This window comes from Microcebus murinus, chromosome 2 (genome assembly GCF_040939455.1).
Source record: "Microcebus murinus isolate Inina chromosome 2, M.murinus_Inina_mat1.0, whole genome shotgun sequence".
Taxonomy (NCBI): domain Eukaryota; kingdom Metazoa; phylum Chordata; class Mammalia; order Primates; family Cheirogaleidae; genus Microcebus; species Microcebus murinus.
Genome location: NC_134105.1, coordinates 71,562,969 through 71,590,678, shown reverse-complemented (window position 1 = coordinate 71,590,678; position 27,710 = coordinate 71,562,969). Strand labels below are relative to the sequence as shown.

Genomic DNA, 27,710 nt, shown 5'->3' with positions numbered 1-27,710 from the left:
ACGCTCTTATAAAAGAGGCCCAGAGAGCAGCCTTGCCCTTCACCACGTGAGGACACAGCAGGACGGCACCATCTACTGAACCAGAAAGTGGCCCCCACCAGACAACAAATCTTCCAGTGCCTTAATCTTGTACATACCAGCCTCCAGAAATATGAGAAATACATTTTTGTTGTGTATAAGGTACCCAGTTTACTATATTTTTTTACAGAAGCCCAAACAGACAGATACTTCTTCATGCAAGAGTGTTGCTTATTTTTTCAATTAATTACCTCTGTTAAACAACACTGATAATATTAACTCTACTATCCCTTAGTCTAGTTGGCAAGAATTTGGTGTTGATGCTTAAAAAAATACCTCCTTCTGGAGAAGATCATTCCAGATTGGGTCATTTATATGCTTATCATCACTTCTAGAATGGAGATTGAAATCAATTGTAAACACAGGTGCACGTGCACGCAGACACACACACACACACACACTAAAACATTGATTATTATTATGAACTATTTTAAAGTAATTACACAGAGATAATGTAATAACTTGCTCCAGTATGACCTAAAAATGTCCTAACTTCCTGTCTTCTTGAATGGCCCAATGTGATAAAGACATTTACAACTCTATTATTTTCTCTAGTTTCTTTCCAAAACCAGTGAACCAGTAAAACACCCTCATTTCAAACAACGTTTTTTCTGTGATTCATCTTATAAATAAATAACAAGTTAAAGCACAGATATAAAAGCATATAGATCTTCATTATTAGATACAATACTTATTCAACAAATGTATAAATAAAAATTACAAAGCCTGAGACATGGAAAATATTTTTTAAATGTTGAACTAAATGGATTCTCTTTATCAAAATAAAATATCGTTAGTGTATGTGTGTGTATGCTGTGATCATAAAGATAGACTCATTAAAAATTCATATAATACACATAAAAATTTTGAAAAATCACTTGAACTAGAAGTATCAATTTTCTGGGTGGTGATAGAGTGAACACTTCTAGGCTTTTACCTATGTGACATAGACATGCTGCTATATATGTCTTCTCATAAGTGTAATCAAAATATATATGTATATATAACATGCACTGTGAATTAAATTTCTTCTTGATTAACATTTTCATGACTATCTAGTGTCACTGTCATTAGATTATTTGAAAAGGGGTGCCTGGGTGGGATTTGGTGGAATTCAGTTGGTTCATACACAATATTTACCAGGATTCAATCATCACTTTCCTTTTTTACTTTTTGTTTGAGAGAAAAAAGGGTTTCCTGATATAAAAATGTACATTAAAATGTTCAGAAGAAAAAGCAGCTGACTTATTATTACTGGTCTTATTTTCAAATTAGATTAACTTTATTTTCGCTTTCAATATCATTTACAGGAAATAAATATCAAATTTTGTCTTAAATCAGCACCAGTAATTTTACCTTTTTAAGAAAAAAAATGCCTAAAATTTTGGACTTAAGAATTTTCAAATGTTTTTTTTTTTTTTTTATTTCGGCATATTGTGGGGGTACAGATTTTAAGGTTTCAATAAATGCCCATTTCCCCCCCTCCCCTCAAAAGTCTGAGTCTCCATCATGACCATCCCCAGATGGTGCACATCTCACTCATTATGTATGTATATACCCGCCCCCCAAATGTTTAATTTGAAACATATTTAAACTAATAGGAAGATTTAGGGGGTAGACAGACAAAACTGGGGACACATTACTCATTTTGGGGGGTAGAAGTTTTCTCAACTTCTGTTGACAAATTGACTCGTGATCTTAGGAATTGAGCCAGTTTTTCTGGTAGCTTGGGTAAGACTCTTAATTATGAATTATGCTTTGAATAGTCCAATAATCCTGCTGCCCTCCAAAAAGTCCAGTTTCAATGAGATGACTGATTTTTGAAAGAGAGGAAGTGTTTACCTGCCACCTCTGGACTCTAATTGCACCTCTGGACTATAATATCAGGGGATACATACATTTATACGCACGTATATAAACACATATGTATTTTTACAGTTAATGAAAAAGGAACTTAAAAAAAGAGACGAGAAACAAAAACACACAAGCAAGTAAACAAGTTAAAAAACAAGCAAAAACCCCAAATTTTTTCCTGACAAAATCACCCTGATGGAGAGGCTGTTGCAACACTCCGAATCGACATTTACTTTGTTTAATTCGCGTCTCGTGCTCTATATTCATTTGTTGGGGCTAAGGAAGCCTAAGCCACGGGTGGAAGAGGGACAAGCCTGGGTTTCAGAGGTCTCATGTTGAGGAGTCAGCAATTTTCTCCCACCTCTTCTGGTCTCTTGCCTCAGGAAAACAGAAAAAACCCCAACAGTTAACTTCCCGGAAACCGCTTGTCCTTTCGATTTCGATTCTCTCCACGCCAGCCCTTATTTGGGTGTCTGTAGTATCCTGCGTGGCTTTCAGCTTCTAAGAACAGTCGATATCCGAGGAGACAGACTCAGGAGAGCAGAAGGGGAGAGGAAGGGGCAGCCGAGAACTTGTCCCGTGGCTGCAGCGCCCGCGCCAGCACCAGGTAAGGTCGCTCCTAAGCTTCACCTTTCCTGCACATGTGGGTTAACAAACAAACAACGAACTCCCAAGCGTAGACTCCACACGAGGAGGCCGGGGGACTCCACACTGGCCGGCGACAGAGGTAGCTGGAGCACCGCGCCGGCGACCCCCGCTTTGCTCCGCTCCGGGTGGCTCAGAATCTCAGTCCGGTTCAGAGGCGGCTGCGGGCCAACAGCGCGCGCACTGAGCGCCCCGCACGAGCCGCTCCTCTCGGGCCTCCGCCCGGGGCTGCAGCAGGGAGCCCAAAGGAGGGCTGAAGTCCTTTCTCCCACGGAAGGACCGCGCCGCAGCCCCCTCGCAGACGCGCTGCTGTGGAGTTGCTCTCTCCCTCCTCCTTTCTCAGACGTTTTCCTGGCTGCTCCCTGCCAGACACTGGAGAGACAGAGAAAAGATCCTTGCTACAGGCAATTTAAATCCTTCAGAGTTTTGACTCTTGGTTACTTTTCAGTGAGCTACATTTAATAGTACAAGGGTGCTGCAAAGCGTCATTATATGGAATTTCAGTCTCACTCTCACGAATTTGCTGTTTAAAATAACTTTAGGGTCTAATCCTGTTTGTTTATCATGCTCTGTTCTTGATGTCTAGTCCATGCAAGAACTGCATCAGAAAAACGTGTTGTGCTGGTTGAAAAAACAGAGTTCCAGGCCTTTTTGCTTTTTTTCGTGAGACAGAGACTGGAGTGCAGTGGCGTGGTGAGCATAGCTCACTGCAGCCTCCAACTCCTGGGTGTCCCGACCCGCGGGACCTTCTGTTACTCGCGGGGGCGAGGGGGACCGTGCCTGAAAGAGATGAGCGAGAGAAAGAAACGAGACCAAGCGAATGATTGTCAAGGTCTACTTTACTTGGATTTTTAGTAGGTTTTATATACAGAAAACAAGGAGGTAGAAACATTAAAATAGAGTGGAGGGATGATGAGGCTTGGGTGTGGGCTAATCAGCCCCAATCAGCATCTCAATGGCACCGAAAGCTGTAATGCATTCTTCTCGGAACTATAGCTGGAGGGCTGGGTGCTATTTTCATCTTAGGCTATTTTTCGTGCTAGGACAAGTCAGGACAAGTCAGGACAAGTCGTTGGAATGTGGAGGGTCTTAGTCTCCAAGACCTGGGCTCAAGCACCCTCCTTTCTGAGCCTCCTGACTTGCTAGGACTGCAGGCACCTGCCACCCTGCCTGGCTAATTTTATTTTACACGTTTTGAGAAGACAGGTCTAGCTATGTTGCTCAGGCTGGTTGCCAACTCCTAGTTTCAAAGGATACTCCAGCCTCAGCCTCCCAAAGTGCTGGGACTACAGGCCGGAGGCATTTCTAACCCTTACTCCAGATGTCTCCATGGACGGGAACTTTTGAAAACCATAGATTGTCTGCCCACGACTTATTGAGCTGTCTTTTTATACTACTTTGTTATGGATTTAAAAGCTTCTTGGTTTGGATATCTTACTATGCTTGCACTACACAAACAAACATAATTCTGTAAATTCATCTATTTCCACACAAAGCTTTTAAAATACTCAATATAAGATATATTCTGTACAATTCTTCCTGTTCAGTACACACCAGTGACAGGCTCATGTTTCACTCCTCCGATCCTACTCCGAAGCACCTACAGAAAAAGAAAAGAAATTCTATAGAGGAAATCTGGTAAGAAACATTTAAGAAAGATTTTGCTGACAAGGAGAATTTAGATATTTTTTTTTTTTATATCTTGGTCATTTGCATCTCACAGAATATATTCTGTGACATATTAATGCACTGCCACTGGGTGACCTGGTTCATACCTGTAATTCTAGCACTTTGGGAGGCTGAGGCGGCAGGATTGCTTGAGGCCACGACTTCAAGATCAGGCTGAGTAACACAGCAAGACTGCCTATACAAAAAAATAGACAATTTAGCTGGGCATGGTGGCATTTGCCAGTAGTCCCAGCAACTCAGGCTGAGGCAGGCAGATGGCTTGAATCCAGGAGTTGGAGATTGCACAAGCTCAGTAAACTATGATGACACCACTGCACTCTCTAGCCCCAGGCAACTGAGAGAGACCCTGTCTTTCCAAGAAAAAAGAAACCACACTGCCTGCCTACTCACTCTAGAAACAGTATATTAATCTTGAAAATTTAAAATAATTATTTCTTGAGAGTTTACTTTTTATCAGCATTACAGTAACGAGTCAGGCACTCGTTATTGCTTGCCTATAACACTGGTACGAAAATCTAGTTTACAGAAATAAATTCCATTTTCCAAGGCAATAGGTGATCTGTACCCTAAGGTTTGAACCCCAGCAGCCTGACTCCAGAACTGTGCTGTGACATCCCAGGACAGTCCGGGTTCCCCTTGCCTGATTCATCGCATGTTCATGCCCTCCTTCCGCTGGGTCAGCTCCTGCCTATTCATCCTCCTCACGGGCTATGCCCTGCACTTGCTTGCACCCTGGAGCGCAGCATCACTGTTTCTGTCCAAAGTCAACCCCACAGCTTCATTTAAAAATTACCCTCCTTGGCTTCTTAGACACTCTATTTTTATACAATGCCTATAGAGGACATACTGCATACCAGGCATGATTTTAAGAGCATTATAATGAGATATTTAATACTCCCAATGACCAAGATTTTTACTGTTAGTATTTCCATTTTACAGAAGATAAACTGAGGCAGAGAGAAATTGATAATCTTTCCAAAGCTCACACAGCTAGTAAAGGGAGGGTACATAAGAAAGCTGGTGAGCATTGTGTTTGAGAAAATACAGCAATAATCAATGCTCTGTCACTGCTTTCTGTCTCTTGAGTTCTTGCCGTGCCTCACTCATTATGAGGAAAACATTTGAAGAAAAGCCTTGACAAGATGTGGGATCTTGTCATATCTGGGAAGACCCTAAAAAACCCTGGCTATTGGATCTTTTCCCTATCAGCCTACAAATAAAACATATCTTTTTCTTTGACCTAAAAAAACATAAATACATTCTAGATCCATATGTTTGTCTAGTTACTCTAAAAATATATCCTGTTGTGTTTTGAGAGAGAGCTACATTATGTTTTCTTCCTTTTTTCATGATCATTCCTCTATCCAGTCTGCTCCAGCTTTCACCAATTCACTAAGTCTGTCCTGATCAAGGTCAGTCAATGATCACCTTCACTTTGTCTCTTTCTCAGGGAGGTCTTCTCTAACTAACTACCCTTTATATAAGTTCAATTCCCAACACTCTCCATCCCTGTTCCCTGCTGTTTTCTTCTAAGAAACACCATCATCCAGTATAAATATATAATTTTTTTCTTATTTGCTTTATTTGTTATCTTTCCCCCCACTAGAATAGAGCTCCAATAGGCAGGCATTTGTAACAATTTTGTTCCAGGCTTGACACTGAGCACCTGGACCTGTGTCCAGCACAGGGTATCTATTTAATATTATTTCCAAAATTAATGAGAGAACAAATTCTTCTGGAATGCCAAAACATTTTCTGACAACTCTTCATTTCCTTCACATCACATTCTGCCTCTCTTTGCCCCCAAATTTTAGTATTCTTGGGGCTCTGTCATCACCTCTTTGCTTTTCTCATTCTATTCATTTTATGATCCCCTTGGCAAGGCTCTTTAGGATTTTTGTAAGAATCATGAGATGTTTCCTTAAGAAACATATGAAACATAAGAAATTGATATATGCCTTCTGTAAGCAGAGCTGATATGCATGTGCTTTGGGTAACCATTACCGATGACTTCCAGCTCTTGCATTCTACTGAGTGGTGTTTCTGGGTTTTCAGGTTACTGTGGCATCTGAATCCACCATGAATGCCCCCATTTGTCTAGTGGAAAACCAGAATGAGCAGCTGACGGTGAATCAAGGAGCATTAAAGATTCTGAACAAGATTTCTCAGCCTGTGGTAGTGGTGGCCATTGTAGGGCTATATCGTACAGGAAAATCCTATCTCCTGAATCGTCTTGCAGGACAAAGGCAAGGTGAGTGTGATTCTGGGGCAGGAGCCATTTGCTTGGAACCAGTGATAACACAGTCAGATCATACCTACTCTAGGTATCTTAAAGAAGAGCATGACTCCTCCCAATGAAGAAAACCTCTAATTCTCCCCACCAAATTTACAATCTCAACCCCAATATGTCCATAAAATCGTACTGTTTTATCCAGTAGTCAATAATTATCCCAGCCCTATCAAAAGATCCACTCTACTGATCTTCTCAATCACGTCCATTCTCAACCTGCTCAGGAGCTCACCTGCAGCAATTATTCCTTTTCTTACACCACTTTAGCTCAAGGTATATGGTCATTTCAAATAGCACACAAGTGTAGTTTAATATATCCTGTTTTGAAAAGTGGATGAGCAGAAGAGCAGACATAGGATCCTTGTATATTTCATATACAATGTAACCCCTGGGCATCCTGGTCTATCTGCTGTCACTGTTTGTTGTTTCTCCTCTTTCCTTGCAGGCTTCCGTCTGGGCTCCACTGTGAGGTCTGAAACCAAAGGTATCTGGATGTGGTGTGTGCCCCATCCCTCCAAGCCGGACCACACTCTGGTCCTTCTAGACACTGAGGGTCTGGGTGATGTGGAAAAGGTGAGGCAGAGAATCTTCTTTGCTCATGGTGGTCCTCTTATCATTTTTTCTTGGAGTTTTAAACTTGCTTTTAAATATTGAAGATAATTCACTGGTTGCAAAATCCTTGCCTTATTTATTTGTGTGTGTATTTAATTTTATTTTAATAGATTTAGGGGTATAAATTGTTTTTGTTACATGTATGAATTGTACAGTGGAGCAGTCTATGGGATTTAATTGTACCTATCTCCTGAATAGTGTACATAATACCCAACAGGTAATTTTTTAGCCTGTACTCCCCTCCGACCCACTCACTGGTGACCCTTGTGAGTCACTAGTACTTATTTAGTCAATCAGTATGGCCATCCATACCCATTTCTTAGCTCCCACTTATGAGTGATTGCATGTGGCATTTGGTTTTTCCATTCCCGGGTTACTTTACTCAGGATAATAATCTCTAGTTCCATCCAAGTTGCTGAAGAAGACAGTATTTAATTCTTTTTCATGGCTTAGTTGTATTCCATGGTGTGTTTGTGTATTTATATCACATTTTCTTTATGCATGTATCAGTTGATGGGAACTTAGGTTGATTGTATATGCATGCTATTGTGAATTATGCTGTGATAAACATGAGTACAGATGTCTTTTTCATAAAATAACTTCTTTCCTTTGGGTAGATCCCAAGTAATGGCACATTTACTTTTTGTTCTTTGAGTATTCTCTGTACAATTTTCCATAGAGATTGCACTGATTTACATTCCCATCAAGAGTGCATGAGCATTCTTTTTTCACTGCATTCATGCCAGCATCTATTGTTTTTGACTTTGTAATAATGGCCATTCTAAAAAGAGTAAAGTGGCATCTCATTAGGTTTTAATTTGCATTTCTGTGATGACTTGCAATGTTGAGTGTTTTTTCAAATGTTTGTCAGCCATTTGTTCTCTTATTTTTTAAAATTGGCTCTTCATGTCTTTTGTTTGCTTTTTAATGGGATTATTTGTTTTTTCTTGCTGATTTGTTTGAGTTCTTTATAGTTTCTGTATACTAGTCCTTTGATAGATGTATAGCTTTCAAGGATTTTCTGCCATTCCATAGGTTGTCTGTTCACTCTGTTGAATATTTTTCACTGTAAAGAACTTTTTAATTTAATGGTCCCATTTTGTTTTTGTTTGTATTTTAGTTTCATTTGATTTGGGGTTCTAAGTCATAAATTCTTCACCTAGGCCAATGTCAAGGATAGTTTTCCTAGTTTTTCTTCTAATATTTTTGATGGTTATTTTTAATCTTACATTTAACTGTTTAATTCCTTTTAACTTAATTTTTGTATATGGTGAGAGATAGAGATCCATTTTCATTCTTCTGTATGAGGCTATCCAATTTTTCTAGCACCATTTATGGAATAGGGTACCCTTTACTCAGAATATGTTTTTGTCCATTTTATCAAAGATCAGTTGGTTTTAGATATTTTACTTTATTTCTGGGTTTGCTATTCTATTTCATTGGTCTATGTGTCTACTTTTATACCAGTGATATGCTGTTTTGGTTACTATTGCCCTGTAGTATAATTTGAAGTTGGGTAATGTGATGTCCCCAGATTTGATCTTTATGCTTAGGATTGCTTTGCCTATTTGCGTTTTTTCTTTTTCCTTTTTTTTTTTTCCTTTTTTTTAAATTTTAGCATAATATGGGGGTACAGATTTTAAGGTTTCAACAAATGCCCTTTCCCCCTCCCCCCACAAGTCTGAGTTTCCAGCATGACCATCCCCCAGATGGTGCACATCTCACTCATTATGTAGGTGTATACCCGCCCCCCTCCAACCTGCCTAATACCCTATTACTGTAGTACCTATGTGTCCACTTAGGTGCTGCTCAGTTAATACCAGTTTGCTGGTGAGTTTATGTGGTGTTTGTTTTTTCATTCTTGGGATACTTCACTTAGTAGTATGGGTTCCAGCTCTAACCAGGAAAATATAAGATGTGCTATATCACCGTTGTTTCTTAGAGCTGAATAGTACTCCATGGTATACATATACCACATTTTATTAATCCATTTTTGGATTGATGGGCACTTGGGCTGTTTCCACAGCCTTGCAATTATGAATTGTGCTGCTATAAACATTCGAGTGCAGGTGTCTTTTTTGTAGAGTGTCATTGGATCTTTTGGGTAGATGCCCGGCAATGGGATTGCTGGATCAAATGGTAGATTCACTTGTATCGCTTTAAGGTATCTCCATATTGCTTTCCACAGAGGTTGAACTAGTTTGCAGTCCCACCAGCAGTGTAGGAGTGTTCCTCTCTCTCCGCATCCACGCCAGCATTTGTTATTTGGAGACTTTTTGATAAAGGCCATTTTCACTGGAGTTAAGTGATATCTCACTGTGGTTTTGATTTGCATTTCTCTGATGAGTAGAGATGTGGAGCATTTTTTCATATGTTTGTTGGCCATTCTTCTGTCTTCTTTAGAAAAGTTTCTGTTCAAGTCCTTTGCCCAATTTTTAATAGGGTTATTTGATTTTTTCTTGCTGATTTTCATGAGTTCTAAGTAGATTCTAGTTATTAGCACCTTATCAGATGCGTAGGATGCAAAAATTTTCTCCCATTCTGTAGGCTGTCTGTTTACTTTCATGACTGTTTCTTTGGCTGTGCAGAAGCTTTTTAGTTTGATCATGTCTCATTTATTTATTTTTGTTGCTGCTGTGATTGTCTTTGGGGACTTCTTCATAAACTCTTTGCCTAGGCCGATGTCTAGGACAGTATTTCCAATATTTTCCTCTAGAATTCTAATAGTTTCATACCATAGGTTTAAGTCTGTCATCCGGCGTAAGTTGATTTTTGTGAGAGGTGAAAGGTGTGGGTCCTGTTTTAGCCTTCTACAGGTGGCTATCCAGTTTTCCCAGCACCATTTATTGAAAAGGGATTCTTTTCCCCAGTGTATGTTTTTGGCTGCTTTGTCAAAGATTAGATGTCTATATGAGGATGGTTTTATATCAGGATTCTCAGATCTATTCCACTGGTCAATATTTCCTATTTTTGTGCGAATACCAGATTGTTTTGATTACTACAGCTTTGTAGTATCATTTGATATCTGGCATATTAATACCTCCCATTTTGTTTTTGTTGCTTAGAATTGCTCTTGATATTCGGGGTCTTCTTTGGTTCCATACGAAGCGTAAAATTATTTTTTCTATATCTGTGAAGTATGCTGATGGGATTTTAATAGGTATTGCATTGAATCTGTAGATCAGTTTGGGTAGTATAGACATTTTAATGATGTTGAGTCTGCCGATCCACAAGCATGGAATGGATTTCCATCTGTTTACATCCTCTGCTATTTCCTTCTTCAGTGTTTCATAGTTCTCCCTGTAGAGGTCTTTTACATCCTTGGTTAAGTATATTCCTAGGTACTTTAATTTCTTTGTTGCTATTGTGAAGGGAATTGAGTCTTTGATTTGGTTCTCAATTTGATTGTTGTTGGCGTATATGAATGCCTCTGATTTCTGTGTATTGATTTTGTATCCTGAGACTTTATTAAATTCATTGATCAGTTCCAGGAGTTTCTTGGTTGAATCTTTGGGGTTTTCTAGATATAATATCATATCAACAGCAATCAGTGACAGTTTGATCTCTTCTGCCCCTATTTGGATACCTTTAATTCCACTTTCCTGTCGGATTGCTGTAGCCAGGACTTCCAGCACTATGTTGAAAAGAAGTGGAGATAGTGGGCAGCCTTGTCTGGTTCCAGTTCTAAGTGGGAATGCTTTCAATTTTCCCCATTCAGTATGATGTTAGCTATGGGTCTGTCATATATGGCTTGTATCATCTTTAGGTATGTTCCTTCTATGCCTATTTTATTAAGTGTTCGTATCATGAAAGGGTGTTGAATTTTGTCAAAAGCTTTTTCTGCATCTATTGAAAGAATCATGTAGTCTTTGTTTTTGCTTCTGTTTATGTGGTGAATTGCATTTATAGATTTACATATGTTGAACCATCCCTGCATCCCTGGGATGAAGCCCACATGGTCGTGATGGATTATTTTTTTAATAAGCATCTGGAGTCGGTTAGATAAGATTTTGTTGAAAATTTTTGCATCTATATTCATTAGGGATATTGGTCTGTAGTTTTCTTTTTTTGTTGCATCCTTTCCTGGATTTGGTATCAGAGTAATATTCGCTTCATAAAAGGTGTTGGGGAGGTTTCCGTTCTTCTCGATGTTGTGGAATAGTTTCTGCAAGATAGGTACTAGTTCTGCTTTGTAAATGTGGTAATATTCAAGTGTGAAACCATCTGGACTGGGACTTTTCTTTTTAGGGAGAATTTTAATTGCTGTTTCTATTTCAACTCTTGAGATTGATCTGTTCAGGAAATCTATTTCTTCCTGGTTGAGTCTAGGGAGGCTGTTTGTTTCTAGAAATTTGTCCATTTCCTCCACATTTTCCAGTTTGTGTGAATAAAGTTTTTTGTAGTATTCATAAATTATATCTTGATCTCTTTGGGATCAGTTGCGATATCTCCTTTTTTGTTCTTGATGGAGCTTGTTAGAGATTTCTCTTTTCTGCTTTTCATTAGCTTAGACAGTGGCATGTCAATTTTGTTTATTTTTTCAAAGAACCAACTTTTTGTTTTATTAATCTCCTGAATAGCTTACCTGTTTTCAATTTCGTGTAGTTCTGATTTGATGTTGTTGATTTCACTTCTTTTGCTGGGTTTTGGGCTGGTCTGTTCTTTTTCCAGCTCTTTGAGTTGATTCATTAGATTGTCTACTTGTGATCTTTCTGACTTTTGGATATGGGCATTTATGTAAATAAACTTTCCTCTCAGTACTGCTTTAGCTGTGTCCCAGAGGAGTTGATAACTTGTCTCTCCATTGTCATTTTCTTCATAGAATTTTTTAATTTCCATCTTGATTTCTTCATTTATGAAGTAATCATTTAGTAGGAGGTTGTTTAATTTCCACGTTTTTGTGTAGAAATGTGAGTTTCTGTTAGGGTTGATTTCTACTTTTATTCCACTGTGATCTGAGAAGATGCATGGTATGATATCTATTTTTTAAAATTCTTGAGGTTTACTTTGTGTCCTAGGATATGGTCAATCTTAGAGAATGTCCCATGAGTTGATGAGAAGAACATATATTCTGTGGATTTTGGGTAGAATGTTCTGTAAATGTCAGTCAGACCCAATTGTTCTAGAGTTTTGTTTAAGTCCATTATTTCTTTATTAATTTTCTGTTTGGAGGATCTGTCTCGTGATGTAAGTGGGGCATTGAAATCTCCAGTGATTATGGAGTTGCTATTAATCCATTTGCTTAGATCCAGTAAGGTTTGCTTTATGAAACTGGGTGCACCTAAGTTGGGTTCATACATATTTAAAATTGTTATCTCTTCTTGTTGAACTGTGTCCTTCACCATTATATAATGACCCTCTTTGTCTTTCACTACTTTTGTTGCTTTAAAAACTAAATCGTCTGAAATTAGAACTGCCATGCCAGCCTTCTTTTGGCTTCCATTTGCTTGAAATACTGACCTCCACCCTTTTATTTTTAGTCTATATGCATCCTTGCAGGTTAGATGTGTTTCCTGAAGACAGCATATACTTGGCCTGTATTTTCTTATCCATTTAGCCAGCCTATGTCTCTTGAGTGGAGAGTTTAAGTCATTCACATTTATTGAGAGAACTGATAGGTAAGGTAGATTACTGATCATTCTGTTGGGTTGGATGTTGTTGCTATGATTTCTGTCTTGAGCCATTGTAATATCTGGCCTTTAATCTTTGGGTTTTGGTTGTTTTTATATTCGTGGCTTATTATTATGATGTTCCGTGCATAATGCTGTTTTGAGTACTTCTTGTAGGGCTGGTTTTGTCTTGGTCAATTCTCTGAGTCTTTGCTTGTCTGAGAATGTCTTTATTTCTCCTTCATATACAAAACTTAGTTTTGCAGGGAATAAGATTCTAGGCTGGGCATTGTTTTGTTTCAAAAGAGTGAGAATGGGGCCCCAGTCTCTCCTTGCTTGTAAAGTCTCATTAGAGAAGACTGGTGTTATTCGAATTTGCTTTCCCTTGCATGTTACTTGCTTCTTTTGTCTTACAACTCTTAGAAGGGCCTCTTTAGTTGATATTTTGGTCAGTCTGATGACTGCATGTCGTGACGTCTTCCTGTTTGCATTGAATCTCCCAGGGGGTCCTCCGAGCTTCTTGACCTTGTATAACGAGATTTTGAGCAAGGCCTTGGAAATTTTCCTCTATTATATCTTCAAATAGCTTGTCCAACCCTTGAGTGTTGTCTTCTTCCCATTCTGGTAACCCTATGACCCTCACATTAGGTTTCTTCACATAATCCCACATCTCTTTTAGGGTTTGCTCTTTTGTCTTGTTTCCCTTCTCTATCTCTGTGACTGATTTATTTAATTGGAGGGTGTGATCTCCAAGCTCTGAGATTCTTTCTTCTGTTTTATCTAGCCTGTTCTTGAGACTTTCCACTGTATTTTGTAGTTCCCTGAATTGATTCTTCATTTCCAGGAGTTCAGTTAAACTTTTCTTCTTTGTGTCGGTTTCTTTAGTGAACTTTTGTTCTAGGTCCTGGAGGCTTTTTGTGGTTTCTTTGTGTTGGTTACTGAGTTGTTCTTGCAGGTCGTTGAATTTTCTAATGATCCACATTTGAAGTTCCTCTTCTGTGATTTTGGTTGCCTGATTTTGATTGGTGTGTGTTTCTAGGGGGCTGGTGCTCCTCTTTGGGGGTGTGTTTTCCATTTGGTTCTTCATATTTCTGGAGTTCCTTCACTGATTTCTTCCCATGTCAATAAGTTATTGTTTCTTTCCTTTAGGTTTTCATTTGGGTATTCACACGCCTTATTTAGTTTCTGAGTTGGTAGGTGGTGTCTGTGGGTAAGATTCGACCACTCCCTGTATAATGAGTCAGTAGGTGCCGTGAAAAGGGTGTGCAGGATGCCCTCCCTGTCAGTAGGTCGGGCTTGCTTGGAGGAACAAGCTACCTTGTTGTTTTTGTGTCCTGTTATCAGCTCCTGTTCCTGTAGAGAGGCACTCTAGTGCCTCAGGTGGTCAGTGGGGCCCTGGGACTTCCAGGTGTGTCCTTTTCTCCCCTTCAGTGAGGGCTGGTCTAGGAGAGAGTCTGGGCAGAGCTGGGTTGGGTAAGCCTGCCCTCAGGCACCACCAATGTCGTTAGCAGGAGTCAAATTTCTGTTCTCTGCTTCCCGGAAAAGCTGTTAGGGAGGGGCTGGAATGGCCTTGCTAAGTCAAAGAGTCTGCCTGTGGGGGTGGGGCTGTCTGAGACCCACAGTCTGGAGCAGGCCTCACTCCTTTCCACCATCCCCAACTCCCGGGCTACTACTAGGCCTCTGTCAGCATGCCAGACCACACACCACCAGGCCACCCCTGCCTGTGATGCCGCCGGGGAGGTTCCCTGCGCAGGAAAGCCACCTGGGTTGGGTGCACGGCCTCCCTTTGGGAGGAGGGTTGCCCTCTAGGATGCTGATCTGCCCCTGAAGGCACACACACCTCTGTAGGCTGTTCACGTATATCCCTTCTGTGCCCCGGGCAATGACCTCGGTGCACATGATCTGGTCTGCAGGTCTGACCTCTGGGTCCCAGAGTTCAAACTATATCCCCACCAGGGAGAGGAGTGCCAGTCCCAATTCACCCATAGGGAGCCCAAGCAGGGTCTATGTCTCTCAGCGTCAGGATCTGCCCCAGTGTCCTGGTATCACCATGCCAGCAGCACCTGGGAGGGCTGGCAGGTAGAGAGCTCACAGTCTGAATTCCCCTTAGTCAGCTGTAGGGGCCCAAAAGGGAAGGTCCTGTTCCCTGTAGGTGCCTCCGGCTGGGCTGGTGGCTGTATTTTCTCTCTGGGCAGCCCCGGGTAGGGTCGGGGGAGGGGAGAAGGAGGCAATATGGTGCCTGCCGTGCTGCTCGGTTCTGTGCACACGGAGGTGCCCCAGGGTAGTTGGGAGCCTGGTGCCGCCTCCGCTACTGGCTTACCGCTCACTGGCGGTGGCTGTTGCTGGGCTGGTGTCTGCAGGTCTCTCCACCCGCTGGGGAGCCCACCAACAATCCAAGATACAGTGAAGGGGAAACGGCCGATCTACCTACCATTCCTGCTGGTCTCTGGGCTATTCCGGGGGTCCCAGCTTCCAGTTCTCCTCCACGACCTCCTCCTGTGGAATCTCCCATGGTCTCAGGTATTCCTCCTTCTGACCCTCATCTGATGTAGGCTCGTCTTCTTGCTTCTTTCTTCTAATTTCTGCTAGAATCTGTCTTTTCTGCAGGGACACTGTGTCTGGCGGTGTTTCTCGTTGGCCATCTTGATTCCCCTCCTCCCTGTTATCTTTTAACTTGCCAACTTCATTCAGCTCTATGACACATTCCTATAAACTGTAAATCCAATTATAAGTAATGAGGCTAAATTTTATTTACTCAAACTTTCTTAATAAGCTCAAATACTTTGATATATTTAGGAATAGATCTTATTTTTTAACACTTGCATGAATGATATAATTTAATAAGTATGTATTGAACAGGTGAATTCCAGTGCTCTATGCCAAGTACTACAGGTATAATATTAACAAGGTCAAGGTCAAGAATCTAGGTGTGGAGACAAGAAATATGGAATATAATCAGTACAGAGTATCACATAAGCAAGCTCATTTAGTCATTCTAGTTAGAGAAAGCTTCCTCAGGAAAGCTTTGGGATCAATGGGATCTACTATTTAAAGTGTTTGGGCTTGGTGGGTTGAGTAGAGACTATGAAAGTGTACTTTAGGTGAAGGAATCTATTTCAAAATTCTTCAGAAAAGCTTCAGTCTCATAATCAAGGTTTTGTTCTAAGTCTCTGAGCTTTGGATATAAATTCTCCACTTACGGTTTTAAAAGCATGAGCTAGACTCATGGAAAACTATTATAAATAGCATATATAATTTTAGATATTTTGTCATACAGTATTAGGTACAATCAATTTTTTCTCCTTATTTATATTGGTCTGAGTCTAAATTGATAGTAGCAGCAGTAGATCTTTGGCTTCCATTACTGCATAAATGGTGGGAGGAGAGAAGGAAGCACAGAATTAGAAACTCTGAATTTAAAATTTCAGTTTTACCATTCTCAATCATCTTCTTATCTTGAAGTTTACATAAAACTTCTGCTTTCTATTTAATATCTAATTGCATTTGTCAAGAGACCAAAACACATCAGAATATAAACCGATGGCAACAGAATTACTGGCTGACTATAGAACTTGGAGTATGATTTGGATAGTGTCTAAATCTGTTTAAAGGCCTTTCATGTCTTGCCATGAATCTTGCTTCCAGCCTCCTCTTCTGCTCTGGCATGTATAGCTACTGCTTCAGTCAATAAAATAATTCTGTAATACTTTTATATGACCATGCTGTAACCATGCTGACTTGGCTTCTGTTGGTCATTCTACCTGCTTGATCCCTGCAGCTTGCAAGGCCACTTTCTATCAGTTCTTTAGAGCTCAGGCATTTTCAACCTACTGCCATCGTATCTGAATCTAATATAATCACCTCTTACTCTGAATTTAGGGAGTAATTATTCACGTTTCTGGCCTGCCCCCACTAACATTTATTTTTAATTTATAACTTTGGGTTTCACTCCTGGAAGACATTACTATTTTGGCTGCATTTGTATGCTTTCATGTTTATCTACTGCTCTAGAAAGTCAATTTTTTGAGGTTAGGGATTGTCATATGGAACTTTGCATCAAAAAACAAGATGCAGGATCTGTTATTTTATCAGATGCCTAATGAAGAGCTGTTGAACTTAATTAAATAGCATTTGTGTCCTTAATGTAGTAATGATTGAGAAAATATTGGAATGAAATAATTGCCCATTAATTACTGGACACCTACTATGTTTTAGATACTTCATTAAATATTTTATGCACATTAACAATGTTAATTTCTGTTAATAGGTAAATGGAGTGATGCTCTGAGAGGGCTCAATGTAAATATCAAAATTGAGGTCCGAATGTAGCAATACCTTCAAAATTTATGTTATTTACCCTACTATTTAACTATGGTATAGCAGAATAGTGAAGGAAGAACTAAATGAATGAATGAATAAAGAATAGACTGCTAAGTACTTTGCTCAAATGTGCATTTTAGGGTGACCCTAAGAATGACTGCTGGATCTTTGCCCTGGCTGTGCTTCTGAGCAGCACCTTTGTCTACAACAGCATGAACACCATCAACCACCAGGCCCTGGAGCAGCTGCAGTATCCTTCCACAAAGTGAATGTCAAAGTCTTACTGATTTTGGCAGAATAGAAACTGACTCTATGTCTTCATTGCTGGGACTCAGTTGTCCTCATTGAGTAAGAATGGATGGACACAGGGAAAAGAACAATATTTAAAATTTGTTTTTAAGTGTAATCTGGAAATTATTGTGTATAGTGCTTCTCATTCCTTAGCTAAGATTTCAGCTATGTGACTGAACTAACAGAGCTAATCAGGGCAAAATCCTGCCCAGGACCTGAAGAAGTAGAGAATGACACCGAGTTTGTAAGTTTTTTTCCAGACTTTGTTTGGACTGTGCGGGATTTCACCTTGGAGCTGAAGTTAAATGAACGTCCCATCACAGAAGATGAGTACCTAGAGAATGCCCTGAAGCTGATTCCAGGTACTAGGTCATGGCCAGGGTGTGGGAAAGTTCAGTAGCGGGGTGAGATCCAATAAACCCAGTCATTCAGCACCTTACCTAAATGTTCATAGGAAGCTGAAGTGAGGCCCATGATAATGGCGATTGGTGATGGACAAGTGGCTGTGATTTTTGTGGTCATTATTACTTGAAAATTTCCATAAGTTGGCATTTAAATTCACTGAAGAAATTTAGGACTTAAAGTACTATGAAATGATTTTAGACCAATCAGTACCGTGAAAGAAAAACTTCAGCATTACAATCATTGCTATTGCTTCCTAAGACTCATATATTTGTGTTACTTATTAAGTTTAAAGGCTCCTCTGATTCAATGTGGAGAAAATTACCTCAACTGATTGGAAGCTGGTAAACACAGAATCCTAAGAAATCAAATGACATAATTTTGAAAATATATTTCAGTCTGTATATTTTACCAGCCTGGGTAGTTACATCTTCACAGAACAGGAGATCTATACACTACATGATTCTGGAATAAAGAAATAAACACTGATATGTGTTTTCAGTAAGACCGTCAAATCCTTCATTTTACCTTTTCCATAAGATCACCTTCTTCATTCTACAGCCGTATACAATATGTTGTCCATCTATCATAAAGTTATTACATGGATTATATTTAGTGGAGTGGAGAACTGATGACAACTGGATCAATGTCAGCTTCTGTTCATTCACTTATTCATCCTTTCCACAAACCTTTATTTTGAAAAGAAGATCTATGCCACAGAATGCCTCTGGAAGACAATGTCAAATCTAATATAGTCTGACATAGAAAAGTGGTGAGATCTCCAAATTCCATTTAGATTAACTTTACTCTGGAATTTTCTGCTAAAGGAATCTCTAAACATAATTATGGTGTTTATAAACTTTGGCTCTGATTTTGAAGCATTTTTCTTTACTGATGTGGATACCATATGTCCTCCTCATAAAGTTATTTCCAACACCATCTTACCCTTATTTATAGCTTACTTTGCTTTAGAGCCCACATTTCATTTTTGACATGTGACTGTAAATACCAGAAAAGTATTTATGATGTTTGTGATTAATCAACCACTCAGAAATATTTAATAAACAGTTGATCTCCTGGCCACCATACAAGAGCTGAGAAAACCAAACATAAATTTCTTCATTTGCCATTTGCCTTTGCTCTCCAGAAGTACTTTCTTGATTCTCACCCTGTACACAAATGGGTTTCCGTTCCTTGGGTGGATTAGCATAAAGCTGCTTTGAATGATTGGATAAAGATTTACAAGGCAGGGGAGCAGCACTGATGCAGCCATCCTTGGAAAAGTCCTCAGCACTGGCCCTTCCCTACAGGCTGTCTCTTCAGTGGGCACTCTTTTTACAATTCCACAGGCAAGAATCCCCGAATCAGGGATTCCAACATGCCTAGAGAGTGTATCAGGCATTTCTTTCCAAAACGGAAGTGCTTTATCTTTGAACGGCCTACAAGTAACGCAAAAAATTTATGCCGTATCGAAGAAATGCCAGAAGACCAACTGGAACGGAATTTCCGGGTGCAATCAGAAAATTTCTGTTCTTACATCTTTACCCATGCAAAGACCAAGACCCTGAGAGAGGGAATCATTGTCACCGGGAACCGTGAGTCTCTTTTTACCCAAAACATGTCTTTCTGTGGTCCGGTGTGTGAGATGAAGCTGTGATGTTTCCGCAGGTTTATCAATAATTTTGTTTACTTCTGAATAAGAATGTGGAGAAGCAGATGTTCATGCCACACATACAAATGCTTATTTCTTACTTAAACTTTCCTCATGTGAGGATTTATTGAGGCCTAATGTATCTCATGAAATTAATACATGGATGACATAAGCTCAAACTGCTGTTAGGAGAGAAATCTGCATGATAGGGAAAAGTCATAGGGATGAATGTTTCTCAGTGAAAATATACAACACATTTTGTATATTTTCAGTCAGAAAATAAACAGCAGATCATAAGTCCCATGCAAGCTCATTGGGAGTTTGAGAAACAAATTTAAATATTGTCTTAAGTACAGCACGGTTTCATGGACATGCGACCTGTGCATTCACCCAGACACCATGCTGAGATGGGCCCACCCTTGTTTCAATAGCCTATGTGGCTGTCCTCAAATTCCTCAGGATATTTTTCATAAAGGGACTTGCATTCTCATTTGGAACTAGGACTCACACATTATGTAATATATTTTCCTTGTCTAATGAACTCACATATATTTTATTTAACTGGGATAGTATTTTTTCCAGGGAACTCTAAAACATATATTTTGCAGTGAGTAATTTTAATTTTATAAGGTGTGACTTCAAGAATCATAAAAGAAAGAATGAATAGGAAAATCAGTAATGTGGCTGTAGAGTTGGATTCATCAAGCAAAATGAAAAAAGAAGAAGAGGGGGAGGAGGAGAAAATGGAAATAAAATTTTTGTGATTTTTTAGAAGGATGATTCTTAAATCTTAAAAAGAAAGTGAGTAGAACTTTCTATTTATTCTCTAAATATATGCCATTCAGGGCTGGGGACCCTGGTGGTGACCTACGTGGATGCCATCAGCAGTGGGGCAGTGCCTTGTGTGGAGAATGCAGTGACTACGCTGGCCCTGATTGAGAACTCGGCAGCTGTGCAGAGGGCGGCCGACCACTACAGCCGGCAGATGGCCCAGCGAGTGGGGCTCCCCACGGACACGCTGCAGGAGCTGCTGGACGCGCACACGGCCTGTGAGAGGGAAGCCATTGCGGTCTTCATGGAGCACTCCTTCAAGGATGATGAGCGGGAGTTCCACAAACAGCTCGTGGTACATTTAGTATTTTTCCTTCCTCATTTCAGCCCTTCTGAGCAATGCCTAAGCTCGACCTTTGTGACCCCATAGTCCATCTTATTACCATGTGGAAGGAACCTGGATTCCTGCGAATGAAAGGGCTCTATTTGCTACAGATCACGCTTTTCCTAAAAGGTCACTTTTTTTTCTATGCTGCTAAACAAATTACCATGAGTTTAGCAACTGAAAACAACACGAATTATTAGCTCATAGTCCACATGTAAAAGTCCTTATCAGGGCATCTGGACACTTTACTTAGAGTACCACAAGCTGAAAACAAGGTGTCAAATGGCCTTAGTTTTTAATATGGAGGCTCTGGAGAAACACTCTGCATGTTCCAGCCAGGGATGATGCATCAGATTTCTGTTTCTAATCTTTCTGATTTCCTCTTCTCACACCAGCTAGACAAAACTGCTTTTAAAAGCCTTAGGTGATTGGGTAATGCCCAATAAGGTACTCTGCAGTTCTTAAATTCAACCTGTGCTACATAACGTGATCTAATCACAGGATTATATCTGTCATTGTCACCAGGGTCAGGAACACCAAGAGGTGAGAAATCTTATGTGGTATCTTAATTCTGCTTACCATAGGCACATTTACTGAAAGTGTCTTTCGGTCTGTCTGGGACAGATGTAAAAGGGGAAAAAATTCTCTTAATTCCTAATGATAAAACCAGCTGGATTGTAATTTATAAGTAAAAACAAAATAATTTTTCTTCCCTGAATCTTCACATATTCAAAACTTCATTGAAAGAATGCATAGCGGTTCATACTCTGTTCAGAATACACTTAACTCATTACTGGGAAATTAATTTTCCATGTATATATATGTTTTTATTCATACCAATCTATGTTTTCAGAGGAAATTTTACTTCCAGCAAAAATTCAACTTTCTATTCCTCATATTTGGTTGTTGAGTCCTGATAATCATACTATAACTAGAAGAACAATAGAGTTTACGTCTTATCCCCTCATAATTCTACATACATTGAGCCTAACCCCAAAGTGATTAGTGACTTTTCACAGGTCACACAGAGAAATGATCAGTCTTCCGAGTCTTGGTCTACACCACATCCCAGTCCACTCTGAGGCCATGAGACTGCTTCTTTTAAAAGGATCACAGCTAGACGTTCCCTTCTAACATCTTCTCTCTGTTGGATTTCCCTATATCTCCCTGGCAGGTAACCATAGAGAAAAAGAAAGAAGAATTCTTGCTGCAGAATGAAGAGGCATCTCTCAAATATTGCCAGGCCAAGCTTAAACGTCTTTCAGAGTCCCTGATGGAAAGCATTTCCAGAGGAACGTTCTCTGTTCCTGGAGGGCACAAGCTCTACTTAGAAGCAAAGAAAAAGGTTGAAGTGGACTATGAGCGAGTACCCAGGAAAGGAGTTAAGGTGAGGAGTAAGGGGACAGGGCATGGCCACCAGAGTATGGTCAGAGGGTCTTCGTTGCCCCTCTGAAAACCTAAGACCACATCACCATTTGTGGAGAGAAAGCAGAACATAGCAATATCTTTACATTTTTAGGTTCTACATCCACAATTACTTAGACACTATAAAGAAACCAGAAATATTTCTTCCTAAAGAGGATTTAGAATCAGGAATTCAAGTGAAACAAATCATTTCTTTTATTTATCAAATAATGGGGTAGGTATTTTTGTGCTAAGTACAGAGAACACATTATGAAAGAAACAATTGTGTCTTCAGGAAGCTTATGATCTCACCTGAGATGGAGAAATTATTAGTCAATTGACGATGATGTTATTATGGTTATCATACTGGTATGTGCTGATTGTAATGATGATGGTGATGAGCATAATGGCTCACATACATGAAGCATTCACTTTCTGTACCAGGTATAGTGTTTGGTGATTTGTTGGATTATCAATTTAATTCTTATAATAACATAAATTAGGTCTGTCTTCCACTTCATGCAGTTGAGAAATGTAAGGCATAGAGAAGTTAACAAGATGCCTAAGACGACACAGCCAGCAAGTGGTACAGCTAATAGGGCTGATCTATGTACTTGGCAGCCATTAGACACTCAGAACTTTTCTTTTTGAGAAAACATTGTACTGTGCTCCCTGATGACTATACAATTTATATTCCTACCAACACGATCCAAGTGTTTCCTTTTCTCCATATCCTTGCCAACAATTGCTATAGGTTGAGTATTTATAATGTCCATTTATAATGGTCATTCTAACAGGTGTGAGAGAATTTCTAATTGTGCTTTTAATTTCCATTTCTCTGATGCTTAGTGAGGTTGAACATGTTTTTGCTTAGGCATTGGCTATTTAAATATATTCTTTTGTGAAATATCTCTTACAGTTTGTTGCCCCTTTTTTACTTGGGCTTTTCTTTTTCTGTCTTTCCATTCCTTTTTTTTGCTATTGTTTTGTATGAGTTCCCTATATATGGTACATATTAGCCCCTTATGAGATATATGTTTGCAAGCATTTTCTCCTATTCTGTCAACTATTTTTCTATGTTATTTTTTATCCTTTGACTTTACTGAATTTATATATTATTCTTTCAACTTTACTGAATTTATTTATTATTTTTAACAGCTATTGGTGAACTTCCAGTTACATTCCAAAGGAAATAAATAACTATCTTGAAGAAATATCTGTATTCTAATGTTGATTGCAATATTATCCACAATAGCCATCCTATAGAAACAACCTACATGTATATCCACAAATGAATAGGTGAAGAAGAGTATATATATATATACATATATATATATGTATACACACACACACACAATATAATGAAATATTATTCAGCCTTCAAAGAAGGAAATCCTGCCACTATGACAACATGAATGAACCTGGAGACACAGACAAATACTGCATTACTCACTTTTATGTGAAATTTAAAAGAAGAAATTCAAAGTCATATTAATAGAGAGGACAATGTGAGTTTCCAGGGGCAGGGAAGTAGAGAAAACTGGGAGATAGATATTAGTCAAAAGTCACAAACATTTATTTATCATATAAGTAAATTTGAACACCTAAATTATAGCATGGTGACTCTAGTTAAAATAATGTTTTATATACTTACATTTTGCTAAGATAGTAGATCTCAAGTGTTCTCACCACATAAAAAAGGCAACTATATGAGGTGATAGATATGTTACTTGGCTGTATTGTAGCAATCACTTCACAGTGTGTACATGTATCAAAACATCATGCTACAGACTTTAAATGTATACAATTCTTACTTGTCAATCATACCTCAGAAAACCTGTGAAAGAAACTCAGAAGGAAGCCTGGGAAGCTTTCTGGCATTGAAGTGGGAGCTCTTAGTTGAAGTATTGATAGATGCTGTGCTAGTTAAGAACGGGTAGCACAGCAACCAGACAAAATAAAAAGAACGTGAAAATATTTCAAACAATGGAGAATCAGTGTTTGCAGAACAGCAGTAAATCTGGTGTCTGCACCTGGGGTGGATGGTGGCAGTGTCCCTGGGAGAGGAGCTGTCGAACTGGGAAGGAGGCTGCTCTGGAGGGTTCTCACATCTCATCAAAGAACTGGGACTTTCTGTTGTGGCCAAGGAAGGAAAGAAGCACTGTGGGATCCTAAGCAGATGCAGAATTACAGGGTTAGATTTGTGGCTTTACTGAACAATAATATCCTCATCAGAAGACTAGATCTTTGCTGCCTGACAGATCTTTGCTCCTTCTTGCTTCCTCAGGCAAACGAGGTCCTACAGAGCTTCCTGCAGTTACAGGCAGTTACAGAGGAATCCATCCTGCAGTCAGACAAAGCCCTCACTGCTAGAGAGAAGGCCATAGCAGGTACAGGGGCAGGGCTCAGCTCTCAGAGGGGGGGGGGGGTAGCTTCCTGTGGTGCCCTCTGCCTGATCAGACAGAAAGATTTTCCTGACACCAGAAGCTTCCTCCTGCTAGAGACACATGCTCTGCCATATCTTAAAGCAACATGGAGAGTTGGGGTTTCATATACAACCAGTCAGTGTCTTCCCTTCACATTCTGAAACATGCTCTTCCTGCCATGGCTAGTGGGAGAATTCAGGTAGTCCCAATCATCCACCTCCTTGCCTTTTTCAAAGTCAGTTTGGTCTCTGAGTTCAGGAGGGTAGAACTCAGGCCTGACTATAATTCTCTTTCTTCTGTAAAACGTTTGTGCAACAGCGGAGAGGGCCATGAAGGAGGCAGCTGAGAAGGAAATGTTGGTGCAAAGACAGAAACAGGAGGAACAGCAGCAAATGATGGAGGCTCAAGAGAGAAGCTTCCGAGAAAACATAGCCCAACTGAAAGAAAAGATGGAGCGAGAAAGGGAAAACCTTCTGAGAGAGCAGGAAAAGATGCTGGACCACAAGCTGAAGGTGAGTTTGAATGAAGCCTGAAAATGCTTGAGGGAAAAAGCTCTGCTTCCTCAGGAAGGGGAGTTCCATAATTTTAAGAATAGTCATAATTCAAGAAGGAAGCACAAAAGTATAGATTCCACTAAAACCTCAAATACAAACCTCTCAATCCCCATGAAGCTTGCACGTTTACAGACTCCAGCGCCATCTGTAGCGTCAGCCTTTAGAGAGCACACGTGACATCGCCAGGGCGCTGGCTGCTGTGCGTGGTGAGTATAGGATGGTCTCACTGTGCCACAGTGAAATAGGTTCAGTCCACTATTCCTTAGGATTCTTGGCACAACCATCAAAGAGACCTGAATTAGATCCATCTGGTCTGAAGGTATCAGATTTGGCCTGATGCGGAATGGGGGATGCTCACAGCTGTGAAATTGCTTCATTTGTTTCCATAGCTTCCTGATTCATTCTATACAACTAAAGTAACATACATTCTTTAGCCCAACCTGGAGCTTGACCACCAGAGTTCTATCCAGGGTCAGCAGCTCCCATAATTTGTTAGATGAGCATAGCCCAGCTTACTCACAGTAACAGAGAATTAATTAGAATTAAAACTACATTGACTCTGAACGGGCATACTTTGTGCTAAAACAAAACTCCTCCCCTCATCCCAGTGAGGGAATTTCACAAAGGTATAAACCATGTATGCTCCCACTTCTCAGGCCTGATCATCTGGAAATTTTGAACAAACTCATCAAAGAGTGTTCTAAGATGTTAGAGAAATAAGCACATGCTTAACTGCTAAAATTGTCAAATACGAAACTCTGACTCTTACAAATTGGCGATTTTCAAAAGTGTATTATTCCCCCTTTATAGGTCCAAGAAGAAATGCTTAAGGAAGGATTTAAAAAGAAATCTGAAGAGTTAAATAACGAGATAAATCGACTACAAGAAAACATTGAAAGAGCTAACAAAGAAAAAACCTCGGTGTTTTCACAGCTCCTTGACAGGGCTGCCGATATGTTGATGGCAGTCTTACCTGGACCTGCTAAGCTACTTGGTGTAGGGATGAAATTTCTCACCTCACATTTTAAATAGGCTGAGTACTCCTGGTAATAAAATTATAAAATAAAGTTTCTTTTCTCTTAATAACATAACAGTATCGCTCATTTTTTAAATATATGTGTCAAGTAGTTTCATTCAAGCAAAGTTTAAAAATCAAAAGCAATTAATGAAGAATATTAGGACCTGACATCCACAAAATCAAAGTTAATTTTGATTTAATCAACAATTTATAGAAAAGGGAGCATGTTGGAAGATAGTGAAATTATTCATAGAAAGATTTAAGTAAAGCAAAATGGCTAATGGTCACATCAAGAAAACATTTGCAGTTTATAGTATAGTCACAGAGATAATTTAAGTTATAATTAACTCTTGCAAATCTTTGAGAAGAAAGCACCACCACATTTTTTAAATAGGCAAAAATATGAGAATAAAAATGTTTCATTTTACTGATACTAAAAGATGTACAAAGTAAAACAACAAGGTTCTTGTTTCACTTCTATGGTGGGCATGGAAGAACAACACTGACAGGACATTGAGCTGGCAAGGCTTTGGGAGAATTGGCAGTGTCTCATATTGGCTAGTGAGCATGTGAACTGTTCAAATTCTGTATACAAAATGTAAATGCACATACCTTTGATTTAGCAATTCCAATTTAGGTATTTGTGTATGCATTTTTTACATAAGTTTAACATAACATAATATTAATAGTATATATGTTGCAGAATTGTTGTAATGCCAAAATACTTGAAATAACAGTTAAGTCACCCTGGCAGCTACTGATAAGGTAAATCTTAGAAAATACTTTCAAAGTAATACCCCATAGTCACTAAAGTGAAAAGAGAAGCTCTATTTATACTAACGTGAGAAAGTCTCCAAAAGGTTTCATAAGTAAAATGATACAGGAAGTGTGTATAATTATTGCCACTAAATTTAGAAAATAATAAATATGTGTATATATAAGTATCTCCCTCTGAAAAAATACAAGATAAACTAGTATCCAGGGTCACGACTGTAATGGACCTGAATAGCTAAGGTGAGAAACGGAATGATAACTTTAAATAACATATTCTTCTGTGCCTTTAATATTTTGTATGAATTTATTTATGTATACAAATATGAATAAATATTAAAATTAAAAATGAAGTAATACTACATGAATGGGAGAGTTCCCATGACAGGATAAAAGTGACTATTACTACTAGAAATACTCAGTTCAACAGGAAACATCTGCTCATCAGAACAGGGAACTAGAAAGAGCACAAGACATGCATCCTAATTTTGTTTTTATCATAGCCTTTCAATAAGGATTTCAAAGTTTACTCCCAAATATATTTTCAGATACAGACTCCCCTGGGATGTCTTCTTGAAATGGTCGCTAAATTCTGCCCCACATTTAAAAGATGATGAATTAGAAGGAAATATTTTCTTTCTTTTTTTATTTCAGCATATTATGGGGATACAAATGTTAAGCTTACATATATTGCTCATGCCCCCACACCTCCCTCAAGTCAGAGCTTTAAGCGGGACCGTGCCCCAAACGTTGCACATCTCACACATTGTGTTTGTATATACCCATCCCCTCCACCCCCCTCCCACTTGCCCAACACCCGATAAATGTTATTCTTATATGTCCACTTAGGTGTCGATCAGTTAATACCAATTTGCTGGTGAGTACATGTGGTGCTTGTTTTCCATTCTTGAGATACTTCACTTAGTAGAATGGGTTCCAG

The 27,710-nt window shown here is 39.3% G+C and overlaps 1 protein-coding gene across 1 annotated transcript; it reads left to right on the top strand.

Moving 5' to 3' along the window:
• The first annotated feature begins 2,326 nt into the window (after positions 1–2,326).
• LOC105862725 (guanylate-binding protein 7-like) lies at positions 2,327–26,072 on the top strand. Its single transcript, XM_012749235.3, has 11 exons — positions 2,327–2,539; positions 6,322–6,517; positions 7,002–7,129; positions 17,238–17,347; positions 17,554–17,750; positions 19,140–19,385; positions 20,287–20,567; positions 21,772–21,984; positions 24,289–24,391; positions 24,746–24,939; positions 25,792–26,072. Exons 2-11 carry the CDS (start codon positions 6,346–6,348, stop codon positions 26,011–26,013), a joined length of 1,866 nt encoding a protein of 621 aa, XP_012604689.1. The 5' UTR covers positions 2,327–2,539; positions 6,322–6,345; the 3' UTR covers positions 26,014–26,072.
• The last annotated feature ends 1,638 nt before the right edge of the window (positions 26,073–27,710 follow it).